Below are 24,117 nucleotides of genomic sequence, written 5' to 3'. Positions count from 1 at the left end.
ATGAGAATGTCCAGCCACCAGCCCTTCATAGTATCATCGTATCAGTCAGGGTTGGAAGGGACCACAAGGATCATCCAGTTCCAATCCCCCTGCCACGGCCAGGGACACCCCACACTGGATCAGGCTGTCCAGAGCCTCATCCAGCCTGGTCTTAAACACCTCTAGGGACAAAGTGTTCATCAGTGTTGAGCCTGTGCCAGCCCTCTCTGCCCACACTGGTACCTGCTGTCCTGTGTAGGGTGAAGGCACCGCCTGAGGTAAATTTGCTGTGCCCTGCTAGATGCCTGAGTTCTGTCTTACTCCATGCCCTTTGAAATGCTGGTGTGTTGAAGATGCTGTACAGGTGCACATTATTCACCTGACCTACACAAACTGTAGTGATATCCAGGGTCCACCTAATAAGGCCAGTGGAGAAGACTTTGTGGTTGGCTCCAAAACAGGGGGACCAGCTCTAGCACCAGCTCCTAGAAATTGCACAAGAGCTTCTGTGGCACTTCAGAGCTTTACTGAAATCCCTCATAGCTCATGTGTGGACTTTTAAAAGGTTTCCATCCTTACAGCTGTTAAGAGCCACGCTGGTTCCCAGGAGGTGTCAGGAATTCCTCTGCAATCTGACTCAGAGTGCCAAGTTTTTGCACCCTGGGGGGATTTTGGCTCAATGTGTGGTGGTAGCCAGGGCTGGACACAAGCAGCAGCATTGTGGAGACCCCCACAGCTGCTGCTCTCTTGCATGGCCCAGGGCACAAACACCCTGAAAAGCACAGGAGTTTCAGAGAGGGTTTGAGTTCCTTTTGCCCTTAGCTTGCTGAATCTACATCTGCCTGAAGGCTGCAGGCTTAACCAGGGTCTGGGGAAATGAAGACAAATGTTTCTGCAGACATTGATCTTGCCAGGTGGATTTTGCTGTCTCAGAGCTCTTGCATGTCCTGAGAGACCCACAGATAGACATGTGCAGTAGCCTGTTTGCATATCACAAGCAAGTTTCATGCTGAGGCTATCCAAGTTTAGAAAACTTGTCTGCAAGCAGCAGTCCTCACACAGTAGAGCAGATCACATACCCTGCAATTGCTTACAACAGTCACAGAAATGTGGCAACAACAAAAAAAAACCAAGGGAGCTTCTTGTTAGTTGGTTGTATTAAAGTTCTCAGCCTCTGCTTAGTGGGCAAATCACATGTGTACTAGAAATCCCTATCTGAATGCAGCCATGGTGGTGATGGTGGGCTGGGCAGTACTCCTTTCACATCACTGGAAATATGGAAGCTAGCAGACAGGAGACAGGGAAGGGAAGTGCTCCCTCCTGTCTTGTCTCCCCTACTAGCCCTGGTGGAGGCACAGGGAATGGGGAGTGTCTGTGATACATAATCCTGCCTGCTGAGCACTGCACTGAGGTTGCCAGCACATGACCAGGACACAGAACAAATACTGCAACCCTTCACCAGCACAGATTGGATTTGGACCAGGTTTTCAGGAGAACATTGCTTTGCCTGTGTGGGTTTTCCCATCAGGTTCGCTCAGACAGTGCCTCTGTGCCATGCCATGGAGGGGTTCTTGATCAGAGCATTCCTCCATCCAGTGTCCCCATCTGACGCTGACCATCAGCAGTTCATTTCCTCTTCACGGGGAGTTACATCAGCAGGATTGTGTTTGCCACGAGCTGAATGGGGAACAGCTGGAAACAGATGATTGTTTGGGTTATTTGCCTGTTGCCTGGACATTTTGTTTGCTTGCTTGAGCCCTGAAAAAAAAACAACCCATAGTTTTCCAGTTCCTCCAGAGGCTGTCCTGTGTTAAGTGTGGATATTGGGGACTGCATTTGAAAACTGGTGTTTTATAACTTTGCAAATGAATGTCCCGCTGTGTCAGTGGCAATGCTCCACAAACAAGGCAGGCTTCTCAGAAATTTCCCTGCCACAGAGCCAGCAGGACTGAGGGAGCTGGAGCAGCCAACATCACACGGTTCTGGTATCAGAGAAGCAGAAACCCCTCAGTCTGGTTCTGGTTAGACCTCTCTTGAGTGGATTTATGTGGCTGACTAAATGGCAGTGCTGGATGATGTTTATTAACTGTGCTTAGAAAGATGCCACTCAGCCTTCCTGCCATGGGCTCCTCACCTGGGGTAAACCAGCCTCACCCTGTTGCAATTGTAACACTGTGTTACTTGAGCTTATCCTCTGGCACCTTCCTCCAGGGTGTTTGCTTTTATTCCGAGCAGCTGGACCTTCACCCTGTGAGAAAAGCATCATTTTTCTCACTGTTGAGTCCAGACGTTTTGGATGTGGAAAATGGAGTTAAATAAGAATAGGCTGGTCAGGAGACAGATAGGGTGCTGTTGCCAGCTGATACTGGAGAAGTAATATCAGGAAGAATGCAGATTTGGCCAAGACACTCGCAAGCAGTGTCTAGTCATGAGCCTGAGTGTGCAGCAACTGGGCAGCTTCGGGGCTGTGGTAGCTGCACATCCTCTCAAATCACAGCAAAATGTCAGCCTGACATGGATGTGGGACCAGAATCAGGGGTCCACTTCACACTTTGCAAACCCCATCATTTTAACACCTTATGTTTCTTTGGAAATCTCTTTATCAAGTACTGATGAGATCTGAACTTGTTTAATTTGGCAGGCAAGGACCTGGGGGAAGGAGACACGGGGAGACAAAAAACAACAACAAACAACACTGCAGCCGATTCATCCTTCCTTGTTTATTCCACCAGAAATAGATTTGGCAGAGTGCATCAGGAATGAACTAATCAGCAGGGAATTAATTGGCACGACTGTTAAAAGGCAGAAACAACGTGGGGAACAAATTCATGGCTGGATGGCCGGAGGGTTCAAGCAGCCAGAGAAAGCACTGCATAGTGGAAACTGTGACTGGGAAGAGAAGTCATACAGCTGTGCTGGAGAGTCAGTGGTTGAGAGCTGCCCAAAAGAACTGGGGGCAAAAAGACTTGGGTGTCCTTGCAGATGGAGCTGCTTTTGAGAAGGGCTCCATTGCCCAGGCTTTCCTTCCCATAAGGCTCCCATGTGTGGGGAGAGATGATGGCTTGCTTGCAGGAGTGGGAGGGAGGGGTAGGAGAGGTACAGCTGGAGGAGGCTCCACGGAAAGACTGTGGAAACATGGAAAGCGGGGAAATGAAGAGGGACACGTCACTCATTGCAAGTTGAAATGCAGAGGGGTGGTGAGGAGGAGAGGGAGGCAGAGATTTGGAAGCCTCATCACAGAAGGACTGGCCTCAAGAGCACAGGTAACACTTGTATACAATTCTCTGCCTTCTTTCTCAAGAATGTTGTGGGGTTTTTTTTCTTCCTCTGGATGAGACACATCCATGCACCCTGGAAAGAGCTTGTTGCATTGAAAGACTCTAAAGATGCCTGTGGGAAGAGTCAGGAGAGGAGGGATCATATGCAGGCTCGCATGGACTTATAGTTGGAGGATTGCTACCTAGATTTCCAGAGAAAAGGAGTGTCCAGAGAGAAAGACAGAGGGAGATCAGAAGAGCGAGACACATGGACAGACATGGAGAGTACAAGGTCTGCAGGTACCTATCCAGGGAAAGAGAGGAAACTTCTTATAAGGAGCACCAAACTCTAAATGAGAGATCACAATAAGATATATCCTGAAAAAGATGTGCAGCCAGGTACACCTGGAGAAGAGGTAAAAGATAGATATTACCTCCTCAAATCCAACAGGACTTCACTAATCTTATGATGTGCAGTAGATATTTGCTTTGCACCTGGATGACTCTTCACTTTTATTTCTTTAGCCAGCAGCATCCTAGCTGTCCATCACCAGGCTGTCAATCAGATCCCTTTGCTTAGCAGGCTGGTCAGGAAGTTGGAGGGATTGAAATGCTCTTTACTTTTCACACAACACGAAAATGAGCAGTGTAACTCTTAATTAGTAATAATGATCTAGTGGAGGGTGCCCCTTGCCAATGCCAGCGTGGGAGTGGAACTAGATGATCTCCAAGGTGGCTTCCAAGCCAAACCCTTCTAGGAATCCATGAATCTATGCAAAACCTCCATTGGACTGAAACATGTTGCCAAGCTTGAAAAAAAAATACTCAAAATGTTGTTATTCCTACATAGCCCAAAGCTGGGTGTGCACACACACTGACAGAACAGCATCACGAGTGTGCACTACAAAAGCCACTGCAATGGATTTCTAACAAGGACTTCTGAAACAGGTGAGATTCTAACTGGACCACTGCGACTGGGTTAATATTGTAGGATCCAACTTTTATTCCTTCTTTTTTTTTTAATTTTTATTGCTTTTGGCATTTTTTGTGTGTGATCTTTCCACCATTACATAATACTACAAACATATGCTAATATTTATACTCCCCTGCTTTTTTCTTCTTCTTCTTCTTCTTCTTCTTCTTGCTTGGAGAGCTAACAAATGCCATCCGCTTTGCAAGCCGAGCTTGCAAATACTTTGATTGTTCTGCACTTGCAGTCTGGGCAGCTGTCTCCTCTAAAATCTCTGAGTCTTGTCAGGATCCCTGCTTGGGAGCTCTGGTAGCGCTGGCATTAAGTGAGAAATCGTGTGCAGCTACTCTGTGGGGGGGGGTTTGAATGTGAAACTGTTTGGTTTACAGCACCTAAACCTTCTCTGACTTCATATATAAAGCAGAACATTTTTGTTTGGTGTGTGTGCAAGCAATATAACCTTAAAATAGTCTCCAAATACAGAGAAATTCTACTGGTCTGCAAAATATATCTTTATTATCTATTGAGATCCTTTACAAATGGAGGATCTTAAACTTGCTTTGATGTTCTAATGTCCATTGGAATGAGAGATACATTTGATGTATTTATGAGATCAAACCTGAGATCAGACTCTCTGAATCATTTAAAAGTATATTTTATTTCTCTGCACATAACTCAAGCTCAGCATCACTCTTCAGCTGTAGTCTGAAAGTAGCTCAAAAGGAACTTGGGAAAATCATGAGGAGAACAGGTGTCAAATGAAAACCTCAAAGCTAATTTACTTTCAGTCCAATACTGCAGAAAAAAAAATTACTTCGTTTTAGGTGACTGCTAACTCTAATCAACAAACTCCTTCTTTCAAAGCAAGCTTGGGCTTGAGCTAAAACACCAGGATTCTCATGCATGCATCAGGAGAGTGTATGTGTTTAGAGCAGTAAGAAGTGCAGGGAAAGGTTTTGAGCCCTCTTGATTGACAAGGGGCAGGCAAGCTCTGAATCACAATGAACAACTCACATGCCTGCAATAGGAACAGAGTGTGCTCCTCAGGCTTCAGGGAAGAGAAGGTACTCTGAAATGAAGCAGTGTTTGGCACCAGGAAAGGATAACCTCGGCAGTTCCCCCACACCCTAGCAGGCAGCACAACCCATGAGCAGTCAGTTACCACATTTGACCTCAGTGTGCCAAAGTGCAGGGCATGTACTGAAATCTCAGTGCTCTGTTGTCATTCCGTGCTGCATGTAAGGAGGGATGAGCATTGGAAGCAGATACAGTGAAGGGGCAAGAAACAGAAAGGGGGAACAAGAGAGGGACAGAGTTCCAATCCTGGCAGCACTTCTTTGCTTTGGGGCAGGTTTTTGGGCTTGGATAGCACAACCACCAATCTCAGCAAGGCTGTGCTTGGGATATTGAGCTAGCAGAGCACTTTTATCATGTCAGAGTGAGATATTGAGAGGTTAAAAGAAGGAAAAAACCCCAAACATTGTGCAATAATGAGGTGAATGGCTCCTTCTTCATTGCTTGCAGATGAAGGGACTATCCAGTGAATCACTGAGCCTACCCTGATCCAAGGGCAGAATATGATGTAATTTTCTGACAGAGAGCATGACTTATTATTGTAATTAACAGTAACAACAACAAAGCTACTATGTTGTTGTTGTTATCCTCTGGATTTAGGACAGAGCTTTCATCCAAGGGTGTGAGACAGTTTTCATTGCTTGTCAATCTGTGTTCTACCCTGACAGTATTTTCCAGTGCAACTCTGCAGCAGATCTGAAAACACATTTGCAGTGGGCTTGGGATGTGGTTCCTACATCCTACAGATGACCCTGCAGACTTTTTCTGCTAGTTAGTGACTACCCATTTGCCTTCTACAATTCAACCTAAGAGAAGGAGGATTGCTCAGTTTCTGTGTAAGTGTTTGAGATATGGGAATCTATTTCAAAGATGGTTCTAACTTGATGCTTACTATGATAATAAATTACAGTAGGCTCTCAGGAATGCAGAGAGCAAAGCTACAAAGAAACTGATCTGTGAGGGGCCCTACAAATAGAGCCTGTGGGTCTTATGATTCATTAAAAAAGCTTGAGGTCAAGCAGGGTGGATTTTCAGTATCAGATGTAGGTGGAATTTATCACCACCCTTCTTTTAACAAATACAGAAAGATTAAAGTGTCCCAGCCCTGGGCTATTGAAACAGATGGGAGGTGAAAAGGGCAAGGAATGGACAGTCTTTTCAGGAAGTTTTAAACTGAGCTGGGAAGCCACACTCCTTGATGTTGGAAGCATTTTCAAATCATTTGCAATTAGAGATGTTGGTGTCTTCCCATCAGGGAAGATTAAAAAGGCATGTGCAGTGCATAGTCATTAAAAGAAAGAGAAAAAGAGGAAGAAGAAGAAAAAAAAGCTCTGAAGACTGGGTTGTTTATCTGGAAGAGCAGAGAGGCAGAGGAGCTGTGGTGTCAATGCAAATAGTTCCAAGAAGGTCCATGAAGACCTTGTCATTATGTGCCTTGGTGATATCATCAAACCTTCTTAGAGATTTTCATTTTGGCAGCACTGAGTTGGGAGGAAGAAGAGGTGTATGTATGCATGAGATAGGAAGAAAGCAATTTATTTCCCCTCACCCCCCCTTTAAACGAATACTGCAATTAGAAGAATATTGAGTGCAAAATACATCCTGACAGGTGGAAAGTAGTATTTTTAAAGTAGCATGACGTTTCCCATCAGTATGGCTATATTCATGCTGCTATTTTAAATAGATGGGAAAATAAATGCAGTTGCAATTAAAATACACTAGAGATTGAATGTAAGAAAGGCACAAAGTAAAAGGATTCATTTATGTACTGCTTTATCTGCTGCAGCTCCCAGTAAGTTTTGAGGTGGCTGAATCCTTCACAGATGGTTAGGAGAGGAGAGCTATGTGAGACTCAGAAAGCAATTTAATGTCCCATATTTTGCAATGAGGTGTTCTAACTTTTGACACATGCAGCTGAGGAGGGGAATGATTTGGATTTCCTGAATACCTGCTTTCCATGAGTCCCTCCATCACTGTGACTGCAGATGACCAAAATCATTACTAAAACCCATGAACTTGGCAATGCACTTTTTTTCCTGCTTGCCATTTCCAATGTGTGCATAATTGATATTTCAGTCACTTTCTACCAGAACAGCTGTTCATGACATTAAAAAAACCCAAAGTATATCAGACTGAACAGAGAGAGGCCATTTAATTAAGACAGAGTAACAAATAAGCATGAGTAAACTGTGGTGAGATTGATCTATTCCCTCACATTTAGAGACAGGACTTGTCCAGGAGGGCCTATAGGTTAGCATTGACTTCCATTGGCTTGGGAATGATGGCAAACTTGAAAAGAAGACAAGGAGATAATGTGAAAGTGCTCACAGCACTTCATCTACCTGTCTTGCAAACTCTGTAGGTGTACATAGGAGGAATTGACACCTAGGACAAAGTGGATATGGAAGATGGGGAGTGGGGTTGCCTTTGAGGCTCCATCACTGGGCAACCTCTCAATTATTTCTACTGGTTAGTGGATCAGATCAAAAAGAGCATTTTTTTCCCCATTCTGACCTCTATTAAATCCTTGACAAATTACTTCACTGGCTTGTGCTTTGCTTTCTCCACTTGCAAAGTGGGGGTGAAGCTGTTTCTGCACCTTGTAGTACCTTCTCCAGACAATGACAGAACATTTCTAACTATAAGGTGCTATCCCAATATGGCTACATATGAAGCAAAGCTACTTTCCTGGCTGCTGCCAGTAGTTGATGCATCTGGGTACCTCTCAAAGGTACCACTCAACGGCTTGGAAAAGCAAACAAACAAACAAACTAAACCAACCAACAAACCAACCCCATAAAACCAAACCCAACCAACCAAAAAACCCCCACCAAAGTAAGGAGGTCTATACTTGTGAAAAAGAACCCTCTGTGCTTCTAGAAAAGCTAGGCTGAGCAACCTGAACAACAGTTTAAAGAAATACATCTTCAGAGAGAAATTTGTTGTGGAGGTGACAGGTGGGAGGTGGAGAAACAGAGGAAAGAGAGAAATAAAGCACTTAGCAAGATTATTTTTTGTCTTCACAGAGTTGGGGGAGGTCAAGAACCTGCAAAAAGCCACCATGATGACTCTTCCACTTTTCCTCTTCTTCATATTCTTGCCTTGTGCTGAATCCCAGGAGGACTTTCTGGACCAGCATCAGAAATGGGACTACAGAGAAGGCGGTAAGAGATGGTAGTGGTGAGTCAGCCTGGGAGATCTTCAGTAACTCAGAGCTGAAGATTCACCTATTTTTTTTTTTCCTTGGAATGAGGCAAACAGTGCTCATTCATGAGTGCTTCTTCTTGATTCCTGGGTAGCTGCTGAGGTTTTTGGAGAGAAAAGTGGTTTTAGAAATAATTGTATGGGATATCCAGTGTCAGCAGAACATATGGGCACCTAGAGGGTGAGAATTACACTGGATGGAGGGTTATCTGCTTTTTAACATAGATCCTCTGTTTAATATTTGGCATTGCACTGTGACACAGCTCCAGTGATGGGGAATGGAATCAGATCACTAGCTCATGGGTTTTTGTTCTGTCACCTTTATTTTCCTCTCTTCCATGGATGTCCTAGCCGACAAGGTCAACATAGAAGGCATTAACAGCATTACTCAAACCCTTGAGAAATGGGGAAATGGTATCTTCTGGCAAATGAAGCACACACTGCTGAACAACCCAAATGCTTTACTGCCTGAGTTCTCCAGGTAATTCCCTTCATCTGGTGGTGGGATTCAGTCCTTTCCTGGGAGCCCTTCCCTGAGCAGGATTCATCCGTTTTAAGATGAACTTTCAGATTGCTCAGTAGTGGGGAGATGAATCCTACTGCCTTGGTACCTGTTGTGATAGCAGCACTGAATACTAGTAACCTGAATAGTCTGCTGAATATTTATTGTGCAACATTCTCAGTTGCAGTGACTGTGTTAAGAATGATTATCCTAAAGAAAATGTAGGCTGCTCTTGGCACCTCGATCCTGTGAGAACAGACTGGAAAGATGAATTGTGTTACAAATCCAGACACGGACTTGGCCACAGGGCAGGGAGAAGCAGCTGATTTGCCCTGTGATGTTTTTCATTTCAGACTCTAACACACAGACATGAGAAAGCTGCTCACTAGTCCATGTCATCATATTTCCTCCCTTGCACTGCAGAAAATATTAGTGATTGACCACATTCACCAAAGGTACTTCACTTTTGTATTTCCAGAAACAGAGTTGGAAAGGCAATGAACAAGAGAGGGGAGAAGGGAATACTGGGAATTACTAGAAACTAAATATCACTTAAATCAGAACTGGTTATAAAATAAGTGGTCTTCTGCCATAACTCAGCTTTCTTTTCAGGAAAAAGAAAAAAACCCCAATCTGTCCACAGCCTCTAGGCATTGAACCAGTTGAAAAGGAAAGACTAGAAAAATAAAATGGAACTAGTCAGAAGGTCACATAATGTCTGTACAAATTAAGGTTTGGGGAGGATATAGTTGATAGATCATATATGTTGGCCTTTGGCATCAAGTGGATTTCTCCCTGGCTGCCTCGTGGCTGTTATTAGCACACTGCCAGTGCTGAAGTTCATTGGTGCCTAAGATTATCAGGGCCAATATTGAGTCATGCATTTGGAAAACTCTAACTTTAGTCCAGGGAGATGTAAAGAGACTATTCAGCCATATTTCCTGCAGAAGGCTTTGAATTAAGAGTTTGCTGGAGAACACATGCTGGGCTGTTAGAAATGTTGAGGACTGACAGTAACCCATGGGAATCACTGGCCCAGCCTTCATGCCTGCTCCTAGCTAACACTGAGGCTAATTAATACTAATTAACATCCAGTGAGATTAGAATGAGCATAAGAAATTTTGTAATACCCAAAGGGAGACTGAAAGAAAACTCTCCAAATAAAGGAACATGGTTACCTCCAAGCACACTGATGCATCAGTGCAGCCCTCACCTTACCAAATCCTGATGTAAAAATCCTGGCTCCTCTCCTCCAGCACTCCAGGATGTGCTTAAGCAGAGGCACATCCTGGAGTGACCTGGGGAACATGCAGGAGCCTCCCCTTCACTGGGATCCCACACATTACTGCTATCTTCTCTACCCCTGCTGGTTCCAGCTGAACAGGATTGTTGTCAGCTCCACCATTAAAGCAGAAGTGCTTTGAAGTCCTTACGGGAGCTCATAAACCTATCATTATTCAGCACCAAGCCAGATGTGCTTTGGCAGCAATGAAAAGACCACATTGCCCATGCTGATCCTGAAGCTCATGGTTTCTTCGGTTCAGATGGGGGCATCTCAGATAAACTCCCACCACCCAAGAGGGTGGCTTTGGAAGCACCTTTCAATGGTTGCTTGCAGCTCTTTCATTGTGAAGGGACCTTATCCACCAGGAAAGACAAGGCCATGGTAGGTTATTTTGCTTGCTCGGGAGCACTCCCCACACTGAGTTATTCTCCTGTATTACTCTTTCTGTAGCCTCCGCCCTTTCTCTGCAGCTGTGGACAATCTTGTGAGGGAAGTCCAGTCAATAAGGAAGAGGCTAGAAGAACTGAATGAACGTCTCACTGTCATCAACAAAACTGTCCTTCCCATCCGACTGAGTGCTCTACAGAGCCAGAGGCGTGGAAACACTCAGCTGCGGAGGCTTCCAGTGCAAAGGAGAAGGTTGTATGCTCGCAGGAGGCCTCAGAGGAGTTAATTCTCTACCAAAATAAAGGGGGAATCTTTGGGGTGTTTTCATCTGCTCAAGCCTTTCTCAGTGGGACACTGCTAGAGAGAATAAAGTAGAGCTCATACGAGTTAGCTTTACTAAGAAGACCGCAACTTCTGCATTACGTTTTGCCTTTCAAACCTAGGTCTGTAGGTGAAATCTGACCCTGTTCTTCAATGATGGCTGTTTTGTGTCCCAAGCAACATGAGTTGACAAGCTCAGTCTATTTGAGTGTGAGTAACTTTAGGCTATATAGTCATTCTTTCTGCTTACCAGAGGAAGCTCTTCCTACAAAGATCAGGTGAATTTCTCTCTTTGTCCTATTTTTGCAGCACTCCATCTGAAACTTCTAGGGATTCCGATCTTCAAAAGTGCTGAATGCCTGATGAATGCAGAAAGATAGATTAGTACTTGGCAATTCCAGCTGGGCAGGGACAGTGAGAGGAAGCTGTGGTTTAAAATATAGCTTTAACCTATTTTCCATCACTGCAAAGAATGCCCTGTTAGCATGTCCAGAGGGTGGGTGGAGTTGGATAACTTTGGTCTGTGCCTCATCTTGCAAGGCTGAAGATTTGTCAGATTCTGGGGGACTAAATCTGAATATTCACCTTCTACAAAAAAAAAAAGTGGGTTTTTAGCTACCTGGAACTGGGCACTCAGAGCTGTGTTATTCAGCAGATACCCTCAGAATTTCCAGATTCTCTGAAAGATACTTCATTGCCTTCTGCCAAGGCCCTTGGAAACCAGGGCATGCTTTATTTCAAAACTATTTAGATACTTAATGGCATAGATAAGTGTCTAGAAGGATTTTCCAATGTAGCTTAAGAAAGAGTTCAGTTCCCCAAACCACAGACAGTAATTCAATTGCTGTCTAATTTGTAGAGTATCTTCTCTACATGCAAGCACTGACCTCCAGACATTTCCTTACATCCTTTTAGCAGAATTAATATCTGTACAAAATGAATAACCATGCAGCCCAAGGGCTTTGGTGCCTCAGGGAGTACTGAGAATACCCTGCCTTCAGCTTGTCTTTGCCTCTGGCTTCCTGACAATAAAACTGGTGATAGCAAAAACCCATGCAGAAATCAAACCATGCACTGAACAGAGGATAGAGTGGGCTTGCTCTTCAGGTCGCTAAAGGTAAGGCCAATGAAGAGATTTCCATCCAGCACTGCAGTCAACTGAATACCTGAAATCTGTTGAAACTTAGGCAGGAGAATCAGAGAGGAAAATAATTTTCTTAAAGGTCTGGATGAAGCAATTTATGAGAACAAAAATAGAGAGTGGATTATGTTTAAATGGCTGTGGGGGCGGCTGGCATGGCAGTTGTTTTGCGAATGCTCTCCAGTCATAAACAGTGAGGATTCAGATTCGTTATTTAAGGATTTCCAAGGCCTGGGTTTATGGCAAGAAGTTCAGTGATGCTACAATACCCTCCAGAGGGAAAGGGGAAAAGCTAATTTCATAAGAGGACACAGTCTCAAGCTGTGCCAGGGGAGGTTTAGGCTGGATGTTAGGAAGAAGTTCTCCATAGAAAGAGAGATTGGCCATTGGAATGTGCTGCCCAGGGAGGTGGTGGAGTCACCATCACTGGAGGTGTTTAGGAGGAGACTGGATGGGGTGCTTGGTGCCATGGTTTAGTTGATTAGATACTGTTGGATGATGGGTTGGACATGATGATCTCGAAGGTCTCTTCCAACCTGGTCTATTCTATTCTATTCTATTCTATTCTATTCTATTCTAAAATGAACCAGATGATTTAACACAGCATTTTGTCTGCAACCTGGGAGTTGAGTGGCAGAGGCCTGAGGGGTGTATGAGACAAGCTGGTAAATATTTCTCAGATGTAAATTCTCTAAGATCAAGTGTTCAGAAAATAACAAAACCCTAAGTTGGAAAGTCTCTCCTTGGCTTTTGCTTGAGAATTGGAAACACTGCTTAGCTTGAAAAGGAGAAAATCAAGATTGTGAAGAAGCTGGGAAAAGATACAGTTGTGCCTTTGGTGAAGATGCCATTATAATTTCTCAGAAAATATAGAATATTTTGATCCCAGAAGATATTTACCATAATTACAAGGAATAACAGAAGAAAAAGCTCACCCCCACCCCTTGTTATTCTACATTCGAAGGTACTAGGCTGTGCTGTAGCATCAGCTGCATGCTTGCAAGGTCTGCTGGTCAATCCAAAGTGATGCTTTACACACTTCGCTTGGGGACTGCTGGTCACTTTGGCCCATTTGGAAGAAGAATATAACATAAATGCCAGTTTTCTTGTTCATATTTTAGACATAAACATTTTATCAGGCAACCTGAAGTGTTACAAAATCAGCTGAGGACTACTGGAAACAGGAAGATGAGAGCTCCCTCAGTCACGGGGAGGGAGGTGGCTGGAGGCGGGAGGCCAGACCAGATCACTGTGTGCTTTTACTTTTTACCTAGACACCCACCATCACCTTCTGCCAGAGGACTGGGAAAGATGGACCTCTGGTCTGCCCCTGTCCATGTATTCCTACACTGATGTATGCAAGATGCTATTTTTGGCAAAGCTCTTCAGCTCAATAGAGACACTCACTGCTTGCTCTAAAAGAGAACAAGCTGCAGCATACCATGTATATTACAATTCTGCAATTCATTGCATGATGGTAAATAAACCAAATAACTTTCATGGTTTATAAATGACTAGATCTGTGGTCTTGTCACCATTGATAGCAACCCCTGTCTTTCACTCTGTCAAAGTCCATGTCAGGGTCCAGCCCTCTTCCATGGCCGGTTTGATCAGATGATCACAGCCAGCAGCTTTAACTTCTTTGCCTTTGCATAACCATCTCTCTCTAGATGGAATTGTTCTAATGTCACATTTCTTCTATAATTTTATTTTTCTGCTCTTTAAGAGTACAGGAAAGTTCTGCATCAGCCTGATTTTGTACCACTCACCTTCTGTCTGGAATACAAACAGCATCCTGCCTTGTATCATAAATAGTGTGGCCAGCAGGACCAGGGAAGAGGTCTTGCCCCTGTAATGGGCACTGGTGAGGATGCACCTTGAATACTGTGTTCAGTTTTGGGCCCCTCAATAAAAGAAGGACATTTTTATGCTGGAGGATGTCCAGAAAAGGGCAAAGAGGCTGGTGAGGGGTCTTGAACACAAGTCATACGAGGAGCAGCTGAGGGAACTGGGGTTGTTTAGTCTGGAGGATGTTGAGGGGACACTTCATTGTTCCCTTACAGCTACCTGAAAGTAGGTTGTAATGAGGTAGGGTCTGGCCTATTCAATCAGGTATTAAGTGATAGGACAAGAAGAAATGGCCTCAGGTTACACCAGGGGATGTTTAGATTGGGTATTAGGAAAAATTTCTTCACTGAAAGGATTCTTTGGCCCTGGAACAGACTGCCCAAGGAGGTGGTGGAGTCAGCATCCCTGGGAGTGTTTAAAAAACATTTGGATGAGGTGCTTAGGGACATGGTTGAACAACAAGGGAGATGTTAGGTTATGATTGGACTAAATGATCTTAAAGTCTTTCCCAGCCAGGCAATTCTCTGATTCTGTATAAAAGGAGGAAGGACTCCCGCTGAGCAAGCACTTCGAGGTGCTTCTGCTTCCTCTGTCTGATCCAGTGCTGTCCTTTGGTATTCAATTACTTTCTCTAGCTGGCACTTGTCCTTTGACATGGCTTATACAACTGAAACCCTTGTGAACATGAAGGATCTTAAATCCTCTGTGCAGAAAAATAGATCCAGCTGTTCCATTGTGTTCATTTACATATATTTTTGGAACAGGCCCGGCTGGAGTTTTAAACGGGGCTGTGAACAGAGGCAGAGGTCAGCAAAGAGACAGCAAGTATCATTGGTGGCTTCCAAGATCTAGTCCTTACTGATAGCTTACAACATTCAAAGAGAATCGGAGCCCTGCTTGAAATTCACTGTCTCAAAAGGCAACAATTGTGATCTCCTTTAGTTCCGTTTATTAAAAAACCCCCAACAAAACCGTTAGGATTTTTGCCGTTCCAGGAGAGCCGTGGCCCCCTCCGCCACACAGGACACTCTTTTGTCAGCACTTTCCTCCCTTGGATTTTATTTCTCCAGCCTTCCTCCCCTCCAGACGAACAGGACCTGCTCCCGCACTTCATTACTCTCCACACTTCTCGCCCTCCTCCGTTACTTCACCTCCGGGGCCGCCTTTCCGCTCCCACAGCCCGCCAAACCCAGATCTCTTCGGGGCAACGTCCCGCCGACCCCGATCGCCCCAACCCCGGCCCCGGCCCCGGCGCCGCGGCGCAGGCGGCCCTTGGGCGCTCCCGGGGGGCGGTGCGCGGGCGGTGCCCGGCGGGCCGAGCCGAGCCGAGCCGAGCCGAGCCGTACTGAACGGGGCAGAGTGGAGCGGGGCTGAGCCGAGCGGAGCCGAGCGGGGCCCGAGCCGAGCGGCACCATGCTGGGCATGATCAAGAACTCCCTGCTGAGCTCGGTGGAGGCATGGCCCTACCGGGTGCTGAGCAAGGGGGAGAAGGTAAGTGGCGAGGCGGCCGTGCGGCCTCTGCCCCCGGGGCCGGGTGAGGCGCTGCGAGAGGGAGCGGGAGACCTCGGGGTCACCCTCACCCTCCATCCTCCCAGCCTGTCTGGGCTTCCAGCAGCATCTCCGTTCTCCTTCCCCAGGAGCAGCTCAGCTACGAGGAGAGGGAGTGCGAGGGCGGCAGGTTTGCGGCGGTGGAGGTGGTGGGGAAGCCGTTCGATGAAGCCTCAAAGGAAGGGGCGGTCAAGCTCCTCAAGTACGTCGGAGGAAGCAATGACAAGGGTGAGAGATGCTCCCTGCCCCGCGAGCTTGGCATCACTTTGTGGTTGGCCACTGCTAGTGGACACTTGGGGAAAGCCAAGGCAATGAATGATGAAGGCAATGGCACCACGGGCCTCACGGGGCTTGCAGCTTCTGGCATCGGGGGTCTGTGATGGGCATGGTCCCCAACTGGGAAAAATAAACTTGTCATAAAGTGTGCCCAGCCAACTCATGCCATGAGTCTGGTCTTAACCCATCTCTGTTTCAGAGTAAGATCTCAAAACCTGGTTTGTTTCAGCAGCAGTGAGTTAACCTTGCAGCGGGGATGACGTGAGGACAGGCATGCACATTATCTGTCACAGCTCCCTGGGTGAGCAGTAGCTGGTGAAATCCAGGGTATCTGGGGTACTTTGGTTCTATGACATGCCCTTGGAGGCAGTGCAATAAGTTTTATGACTTTGATACTTTATCATACACTCTGGCAATTGTTATTCATCAAAGGGCAGTGAACAATGAGCTTGCTTTTTAGTGGTCCTTTGTAGTGTTTTATAATGGTGCTTCCAGGTGATTGCTTCTAATTCACAATTTGCCAAAGTACATGCATCAGCAGTCTTCCATAACAGGAGGAGAAGACCACAGAATAATTCTGAGGCATATGCATTTGCTCACACACCTTTCTCAGGCAGCTGGGAGAGAAACCTTTATGGTCTGTATGGGAATAGGAGTAGGATGCAGGGACAAATATCATTCACAGCAGCGTGTTTTGGAAGGATGGTGATCACTGTTGCTTCAGGAGAAAGGGTGCCACAAAGGCAGGTATGGTGTCAAAGCAAAACAAATGATAAAAATGGCTTAATATCAGCTGATTCTGTGGCTGCCTGATCCTGAAGTTTCATGACTCCCTACTGCTGAATGAAGAACAGTGGGAAAAAATGTTCTGCAGAAGCTACCATTGGAGTGGTGAACAGTATGGACAGTCTTGCTGAAAGCCATCAACAGCTCTGAGGTTTGGGTTACTGTAACTTGTAGGATGTGTGGAAGCATTTGGAAGGGTTTAGGAGAAAGCTGCTGTCACCCATTATTGGCTATGGGCTCACCACTAATTACAATTTAAATACTGATGGCCAGAATTACAGGCCCTATTATGTCAGAAGAGCAGAGCATCTTGGTGGCATGATGACATGGTTGAGATCCACAAAACCATGATCATTGATAAAAAGCCATCATCATTGATAAAAAGCCATCCAGAGGTGTCACCAGGGGCCTTTATCTCCCAGTGTCCTTGTGCAGTCAGTGGAGAGAGAAGTTTGGCCCAAGTAGAAGCCTGTTCTGGATGTTGTGGAGAACCACACTCTTGACTGGCTATACAAGGAGTTCAGTGTGAGGAGTTTTCCTGAACTAAAATTAGCTCTTGTGAATGCTCTGCTAATTCTGTGAGATCCTGAGAACCTAGACTTCTTTGTGTCTCTTTCAGGGGCTGGAATGGGCATGACTGCTCCTGTCTCCATCACTGCTTTTCCTGCTGAAGATGGCTCCTTACAGCAGAAAGTGAAGGTCTCTCTGCGGATCCCGAGCCAATTCCAGGACAACCCTCCTTGTCCTAGTGATGAAAGCATTAAGATTGAAGAGAGAAAAGGGATGACCATTTATTCCACGTAAGGAATGCATCCTGGGATTTCCAGTCCCAAGAACTGAGATCTCAGCACTGCTCTTCAGTATTGGTTTTACCAGATGACATGCCAGACCAGGGGTACATGTGGTAGAAGGAGGTGGAGTGGTCTTTCAAGGAAAGGCAGGTGGCTTATGTTATTTCTGATCATTGATCATGCTGCAGCTCTTTGAAATATGGATTATTTTATTTGTCACTGGGAAAACAAGTGTGGAGGTTAGCCCTGAAAGGCTTTTTGTTTCACCTGAGGAGATGAAGAGCAGAGAAAGGGTGAATATGAAGTTACTGAGGCATTTCTAATGGCTGAAAACTATTCTTTTGCTCACTTTCTGGGAGCAAGATGGTTCTTAGTCATCAGGAATGTCCTTTGGTGTGGTTCACATCAAACTGCAGGTGTCAGCTGAAGCCTCATTTGGGTAGACTTATATCAGAATCCATCATGGAAACAAGCAGTCATTCATTGCATTGCTTCAAATCATCTTTGAACATACTTGTTGACTGACAACCTGGACTCAGACTAGCATCACAATAGTGATAAGCTCTTCACCTCTTATTTAAGCCCTTGGATCTTCTCCTCCCTTCTTCCTTGAAGTATTTTGTCTGATTCTCAACTCTTTGGCTCCTCCCTTGCCTGAGACTGCTGCCTGACCTTTGCTACGGGTGTGGGCCACTTCTGCAAGACCAGGCTGTTTTGTCTCAAACCTTGGCCCTGAGACAGGATGGTGAGGTGCAGGCTGATGAGGAGACAGTTCCTGTTGGTGGGAGGTCAACATAAAACAGATGAGTTCCAGTCCAGCCCCTTTAAATAGCATTGTGAACTGTAATTGCTGGTATCTCTGGTCCTCTCTCCTGTTTGCCTTGGGATAGTTTGAGTTTGGCTTCTCTTCCTGATCTGGCTTTCAGCAGATGGCTGTTCACACTACAGTGAACTTGGTTGTTGGCAGCATTGGTGTGAGGGCTGTGGGTTGAGCAGACTTGGAGATAGCCTTGTGTCCTAGCAAGCTGTTCCTCTGATATGAGGTTGATGCAAAGGGCAGAGCCATTCTGCTTACTGACATGCATAGGGCTGTTTGGGGAGGCTCTGTTTGTCATCTGTTTTGTCTGACTGCACCCTGGCTATGTAATCTATCCCAAAGTGACAGACCAGTGCCTGCACAAGTGCACATTGTCAGGACCTGGACCAAATTGCATGGCTAAATGTATTGTGAGTATAAGTTCACAGGATCACAGGATGTCAGGGGTTGGAAGGGACCCAAAGAGATCATCGAGTCCAACCCCCCTGCCAGAGCAGGACCACACAATCTAGCTCAGGTCACAGAGGAATGCATCCAGACAGGCCTTGAAAGTCTTCAGAGAAGGAAACTCCAAAACCTCTCTGGGGAGCCTGTTCCAGTGCTCTGTGACCCTTACAGTAAAGCAGTTCCCCTTTGTGCTGAGATGGAACCTCCTGTGCTGCAGCTTACATCCATTGCTCCTTGTCCTATTGCAGGGAGCAAGTGAGCAGAGCCTGTCCCCTCCCTCCTGACCCCCAGCCCTCAGATATTTATGAACATTTATTAAATCCCCTCTCAGTCTTCTCTTTTCCAGGCTAAAAAGCCCCAGGTCCCTCAGCCTCTCCTCATAAGGCAGCGCTCCAGTCCCCTCATCATCCTCGTAGCCCTGTGGGTCTCCTTCTCTTCTCTTCAGTGCGTTGCCAGGACTGCTCAGCAGCGATCCATGTCCGGTTTCTTTGCAGGCAGTTTGGTGGCTATGCCAAAGAGGTCGATTACGTGAGCTGTGCTGCCAAGCTGAGGTCCGCCCTGGGGAGCGAAGCTGCGTACCACAAGGATTTCTACCTGTGCAACGGCTACGATCCCCCCATGAAGCCTTACGGGCGACGCAACGAGGTCTGGTTTGTGAAGGAGTGAGCGAGCATCTGGCTTCCTGCGCTGCTGGCCTGCACTGATAACTCCCCCACCCTATGTTCTTGTCCTCTTCAAAATAAATAATCATTTGGCAGAGGACGAATCATTCCGTTCCTCCACAACTGTGCTTCGGTCTTCTGTGGAGCAGCGTTTTCAGGAGAGCACTGCAGGCCCTCCTAACAGTCCAGCTTCCTTTGTTTCAGACTAGTTCCTCAATCACATAGACTCTGGTGATGTCTCTGTGCCTTGCTTTTATCTCCCTCACGCTCCCAGGGTTCAATGCTGAGACAGCCAAAGTGCTTAATTAACAAGACTGGTGCCTGACAGGAGTCGCATCCAAGTGCTGGCAGACCATGAGTCTCACCTGAGGCAGGCAAGGGACCATGACAAAAGTGCATACAGGGGCTTTTTGAACTTCTTGAGCTTGCTGCAGCTGTGAAGTGTTGCTTTGATCTGTGCCTTTCCAAATGCAATATAAAGGGACCATGAGCATTGCTACCAACACAGCACAGTGAAAATAAGCATCCTTTACATTGACTCACAGTGTGCAGGAGAGCAATGCTTCTGCCATCTGGCTGAGAAATGTCATCTAGAGGAAAATCCAGGTCTGTGTTTGCAGCTGTGCTTCTGTGTGAGGTGAGGCATTTTGGAGTGTGTTATGTCCTGATCTCAGCTAAGCAGTTGGACCTCAAGATAACTTCCTTCCTGTTACTTGTGTGTAGCTTTTCTTTAAAGCTAGCTTGCACAAGAGCCAGAGCTGAAATGTGTGTGATGATCTAATTGAATTAGAAAAATACAGGCTGTGAAAACAGCAGGTGTCAATTCCTTTTGAACAGAAGGTGTATTTGAAGAATGGTGAGCATCTAATGAGGCTACTGTGGGTGCAGGTGTTCCAAAAACACACTGCCATAAATGGTGTTATTTTCTGGAAGGCTACTCAGAGCAGCTACCTTCTTGGAAGGAGGAGGAAACAAGGATTTCTGTCAAATAATGAGTAGCCTTTCAGAAACTTCCAATACAAGAGTAAGTAAGGGTGGATCTTGTCAGTAAGACTGGCAATGTTTATCTGGTAGGCATCAAACCAGTGTTTTAGCTGTCAGCTCTGCCAGGGAGGCAGCAGGATGCCCACAGTAGGAGCATACACACAAACCATTCCAGGGTGCCTGTACAATTTGTTACCTCCACTAAAAGAGGTGTGCTGTTTTGATGCTTAAGTGCCCTGAAGTTCAGGCCCTGTCTAAAGCCATTTTCTCCCTGGAGCTGTCAGATGGCATCCCAGGTTCTGGCCAGTTTGACATGTGCTTGCTTTCTGGGAACAAATCAGCAGTTAAAGAAAAAAGAAAACCACCTGAGGCTCTGATGTGCTTTCCTTTTTAGTCTTGCTGAGCCATACCAGAGCTTTGTTGTGGACCTCATGAAAGAGTTTGGGTCACCTCTGTGCAGGTGCAGCTAGTCAGGATGGGTAAAAACCCCCAGGTACTTAATTAGAATAGAACAAACAACCAAAACCAGGGAAAAGCTATTAGCTACAGTTAGTGATTGCACCACAGGGGAGGAGGAATCAAAACAGAAAATCAAGGCAGACAAAGGTTTTTGAAGGAATTTTTGAAGGATAAAAAACCCACCCTTCTAAGGCTGTCCCTGAATCCAAAGGGGACCTGTTCATGCCAGAGATGATTTTAGCTGTGTGGGTGAGGAATGGAGGGGCACAGTGCTGCCTGGTTTATACATTCCCAGGGTCATTTTTGAACCTGGGTGTAGATTACAGATGTAGTCCTTTCTAGCTGTTGGTGGTGGGCATCCTGCAATGGTCAAAATCCTGAAATGTCTCTGAATTAGAATAGAATAAACCAGGTTGGAAGAGACCTTCAAGATCATCGTGTCCGACCTATCATCCAACACCATCTAATCAACTAAACCATGGCACCAAGCACCCCATCCGTTCTCTTCCTAAACACCTCCAGTGATGGTGACTCCAGCACCTCCCTGGGCAGCCCATTCCAATGGCCAATCACTCTCTCTGTGCAGAACTTCCTCCTAACCTCCAGCCTAAACCTCCCCTGGTGCAGCTTGAGACTGTGTCCTCTTGTTCTGGTGCTGGTTGCCTGGGAGAAGAGACCAACCTCTGCCTGTCTGCAACCTCCCTTAAGGTAGTTGTAGAGAGCAATAAGGTCTGCCCTGAGTCTCCTCTTCTTCAGGCTAAGCAACCCCAGCTCCCTCAGTCTCTCCTCACAGGGCTTGTGTTCCAAACCCCTCACCAACTTTGTTGCCCTTCCCTGGACATGCTTCAGCAAGTCAACCTCCTTCCTAAACTGAGGGGCCCAGAACTGGACACAGTACTCAAGGTGTGGCCTAACCAGTGCAGTGTACAGGGGCAGAATGACCTCCCTGCTCCTGCTGGCCACACTCTTCCTGATGCAGGCCAGGATGCCATTGGCCCACTCATCCTATGAAATCTGGTGAGAACAGAGGGTAGAGTTTTATAGAGTTAGCTGATATCAAAAGCTTATGCAAACCCAATTGCCTTTTCTGTACATGCAAAGATGCCAGTGCTCTGTCTGCATTTTCTACAGTTTTTAAATAATAATAAATAACAATGTGATTTACAATCTCTGTGCTGATCATTGGCATTGTGAGCTCAGTGGGAGTTGTTGCTTTGAAAGACTTTAGGTTGCCAATTTATCTGTGTTTGGGGTACTAATCACGTTGCAGCATTTATAAATAGTCATAATGCTTTTCCCAATAAATTGCTATTTTAGGTATCCTGATGTGGCCCTGCATTATCTGACTGTGTGAGATGGGAGTTGATGGAGCAATCATCATTGGTTCCACTTACTGGGAGGCCTTGACTGATGTATTTGTGTTAGCTTAGAAACTGGGGGGCCTGCTCAACTGAGGGCAACTGTTTGTTCATTTGTGTCTTCCTCTGGCTGGCATTTATGGACACTGTTCAGGCAAATATTCATGACTGATTTCAACATGACCTTCTATCCAGAAATGTTACACATACTGCCACATTGAAGTCCATCTGGCTGTGTCCTGCTGCCATTGATAGACAGTAGTGGACACCTGAGGCAGATTGCAGGATCAGTGCAACTGTGGGCTGATACCTCCTTTAAATATTTATCTGTCTCTAGTACAATGTGACTCAGGAATGTTTGTTATTGTGCTTCATGGGCCCTTTTAGAATTAGAAGAGAGAAGAGAAGAGAAGAGAAGAGAAGAGAAGAGAAGAGAAGAGAAGAGAAGAGAAGAGAAGAGAAGAGAAGAGAAGAGAAGAGAAGAGAAGAGAAGAGAAGAGAAGAGAAGAGAAGAGAAAAGAGAAGAGAAGAGAAGAGAAGAGAAGAGAAGAGAAGAGAAGAGAAGAGAAGAGAATTAACCAGGTTGGAAAAGAGATTTGAGATCATCAAATCCAACTTATCACCCAACACCATCTAATCAACTAAACCATGGCACCAAGCACCCCATCTGGTCTCTTCCTAAACACCTCCAGTGCTGGTGACTCCAGCACCTCCCTGGGCAGCACATTCCAATGGCCAATCACTCTTTCTATGAAGAACTTCTTCCTGACATCCAGCCTAAACCTCCCCTGGTGCAGCTTGAGACTGTGTCCTTTTGTTCTGGTGCTGGCTGCCAGGGAGAAGAGACCAACCCCCACCTGGCTATGGCCTCCCTTCAGGTAGTTGTAGAGAGCAACAAGGCCTCCTCTGAGCTTTCTCCAGGCTAGACCTAAGGTGAACTTACTATCTGTGGCATCCTTTTGTCCTATGGCATGGATTTCCTTGCATGTGGAAGGGTAGAAATACTCTTTTGATTGAGGATTTCCAGCAGGTTGTCTGTCTGCTCTGTAGGCAGCTGGGTCAGAGAGCTTTTTGATATGCCTCTGTCACTGCAAGTGGGTGTTTGTTTGGACAGCCAGGCTTGCTGTTGACATTAGAGGCTTTCCAGCAACCTTTTTGTGCTGGCCCCGGGAGTCAGAGGGCCATTTTGACCTAAGGCCAGCATAGTCACAGATGCTCCTTTACATGGAATTGACTCTTGAACTGATGTGAAAAAAATGCCACACTTTTTTTTTCTGCCCCTTCCAGCATTTTTCTTCCAAGGGATGAGTCTGCACCAGACTGCCTAGAGACCTCCTTGCTTCCCTTATGTGCCTATGCAGTGCCCTTTTCTTTCTCCAGTAAGTGCCAAAATGAGGACATTGTGGTGCTTTTCTGATATACAACAGGGTGTGTGGATTGAAGAGGATAGTTTAGTGAAAACTGGAAGGTGGATGCTTCTTGCTTAAGCACTTCAACACTGTTGGCAGCTGCCTTGATAGGTTGTTGGGATGCAGTGGGCATGTGTAGCGAAGGCTGTGTCACTGCCTGTGTCCCCTTTCCCATCTCCTTGCTCTGTGGTAGGGCATCTCCACAGCTATCTGTGCTGCCAACTGGGCTCAGCAGGGTAATGGCCTTGGGAATTATCTCTGCCTTCCAGAGACAGGAGTGGCCTTGCTTCTAATAAGCATCTGGGCAGGTCCCTCCCAGAGCTATGCAAAGCAGCAGTGCAGTGACAATAGTCTGGCCACGGGAAAGGCCACATTTAAACAGAGGCAAATTCAAAAGCATCACCTTGATGGGAACTACACTGAGGCCATGTAGATTTAGTTCTACTGGATATAGAGGCTTCCTAAGCTACTCCACTTGTTAGTAACATAAGCTGTGAGAGTTCTCCTGCTGGCCTCAACAGCAAATCATGCATATTTATATAGCTGTACATGTGAATGTGCATAAAAACACATAAATAGATATGTAAATGTAAAATGTATATGTATGCATGC

The 24,117-nt window shown here is 45.9% G+C and overlaps 1 protein-coding gene across 1 annotated transcript; it reads left to right on the top strand.

The window, feature by feature from the left end:
* Positions 1-15,333: 15,333 nt before the first annotated feature.
* HEBP1 (heme binding protein 1) lies at positions 15,334-21,172 on the top strand. Its single transcript, XM_009902430.2, has 4 exons — positions 15,334-15,459; positions 15,606-15,744; positions 17,198-17,378; positions 19,128-21,172. Exons 1-4 carry the CDS (start codon positions 15,382-15,384, stop codon positions 19,297-19,299), a joined length of 570 nt encoding a protein of 189 aa, XP_009900732.2. The 5' UTR covers positions 15,334-15,381; the 3' UTR covers positions 19,300-21,172.
* The last annotated feature ends 2,945 nt before the right edge of the window (positions 21,173-24,117 follow it).

Source organism: Dryobates pubescens, chromosome 15 (genome assembly GCF_014839835.1).
Source record: "Dryobates pubescens isolate bDryPub1 chromosome 15, bDryPub1.pri, whole genome shotgun sequence".
Taxonomy (NCBI): domain Eukaryota; kingdom Metazoa; phylum Chordata; class Aves; order Piciformes; family Picidae; genus Dryobates; species Dryobates pubescens.
Note: the sequence above shows the minus strand (reverse complement) of the source record. Positions and strands in the feature narration are given on the sequence as shown.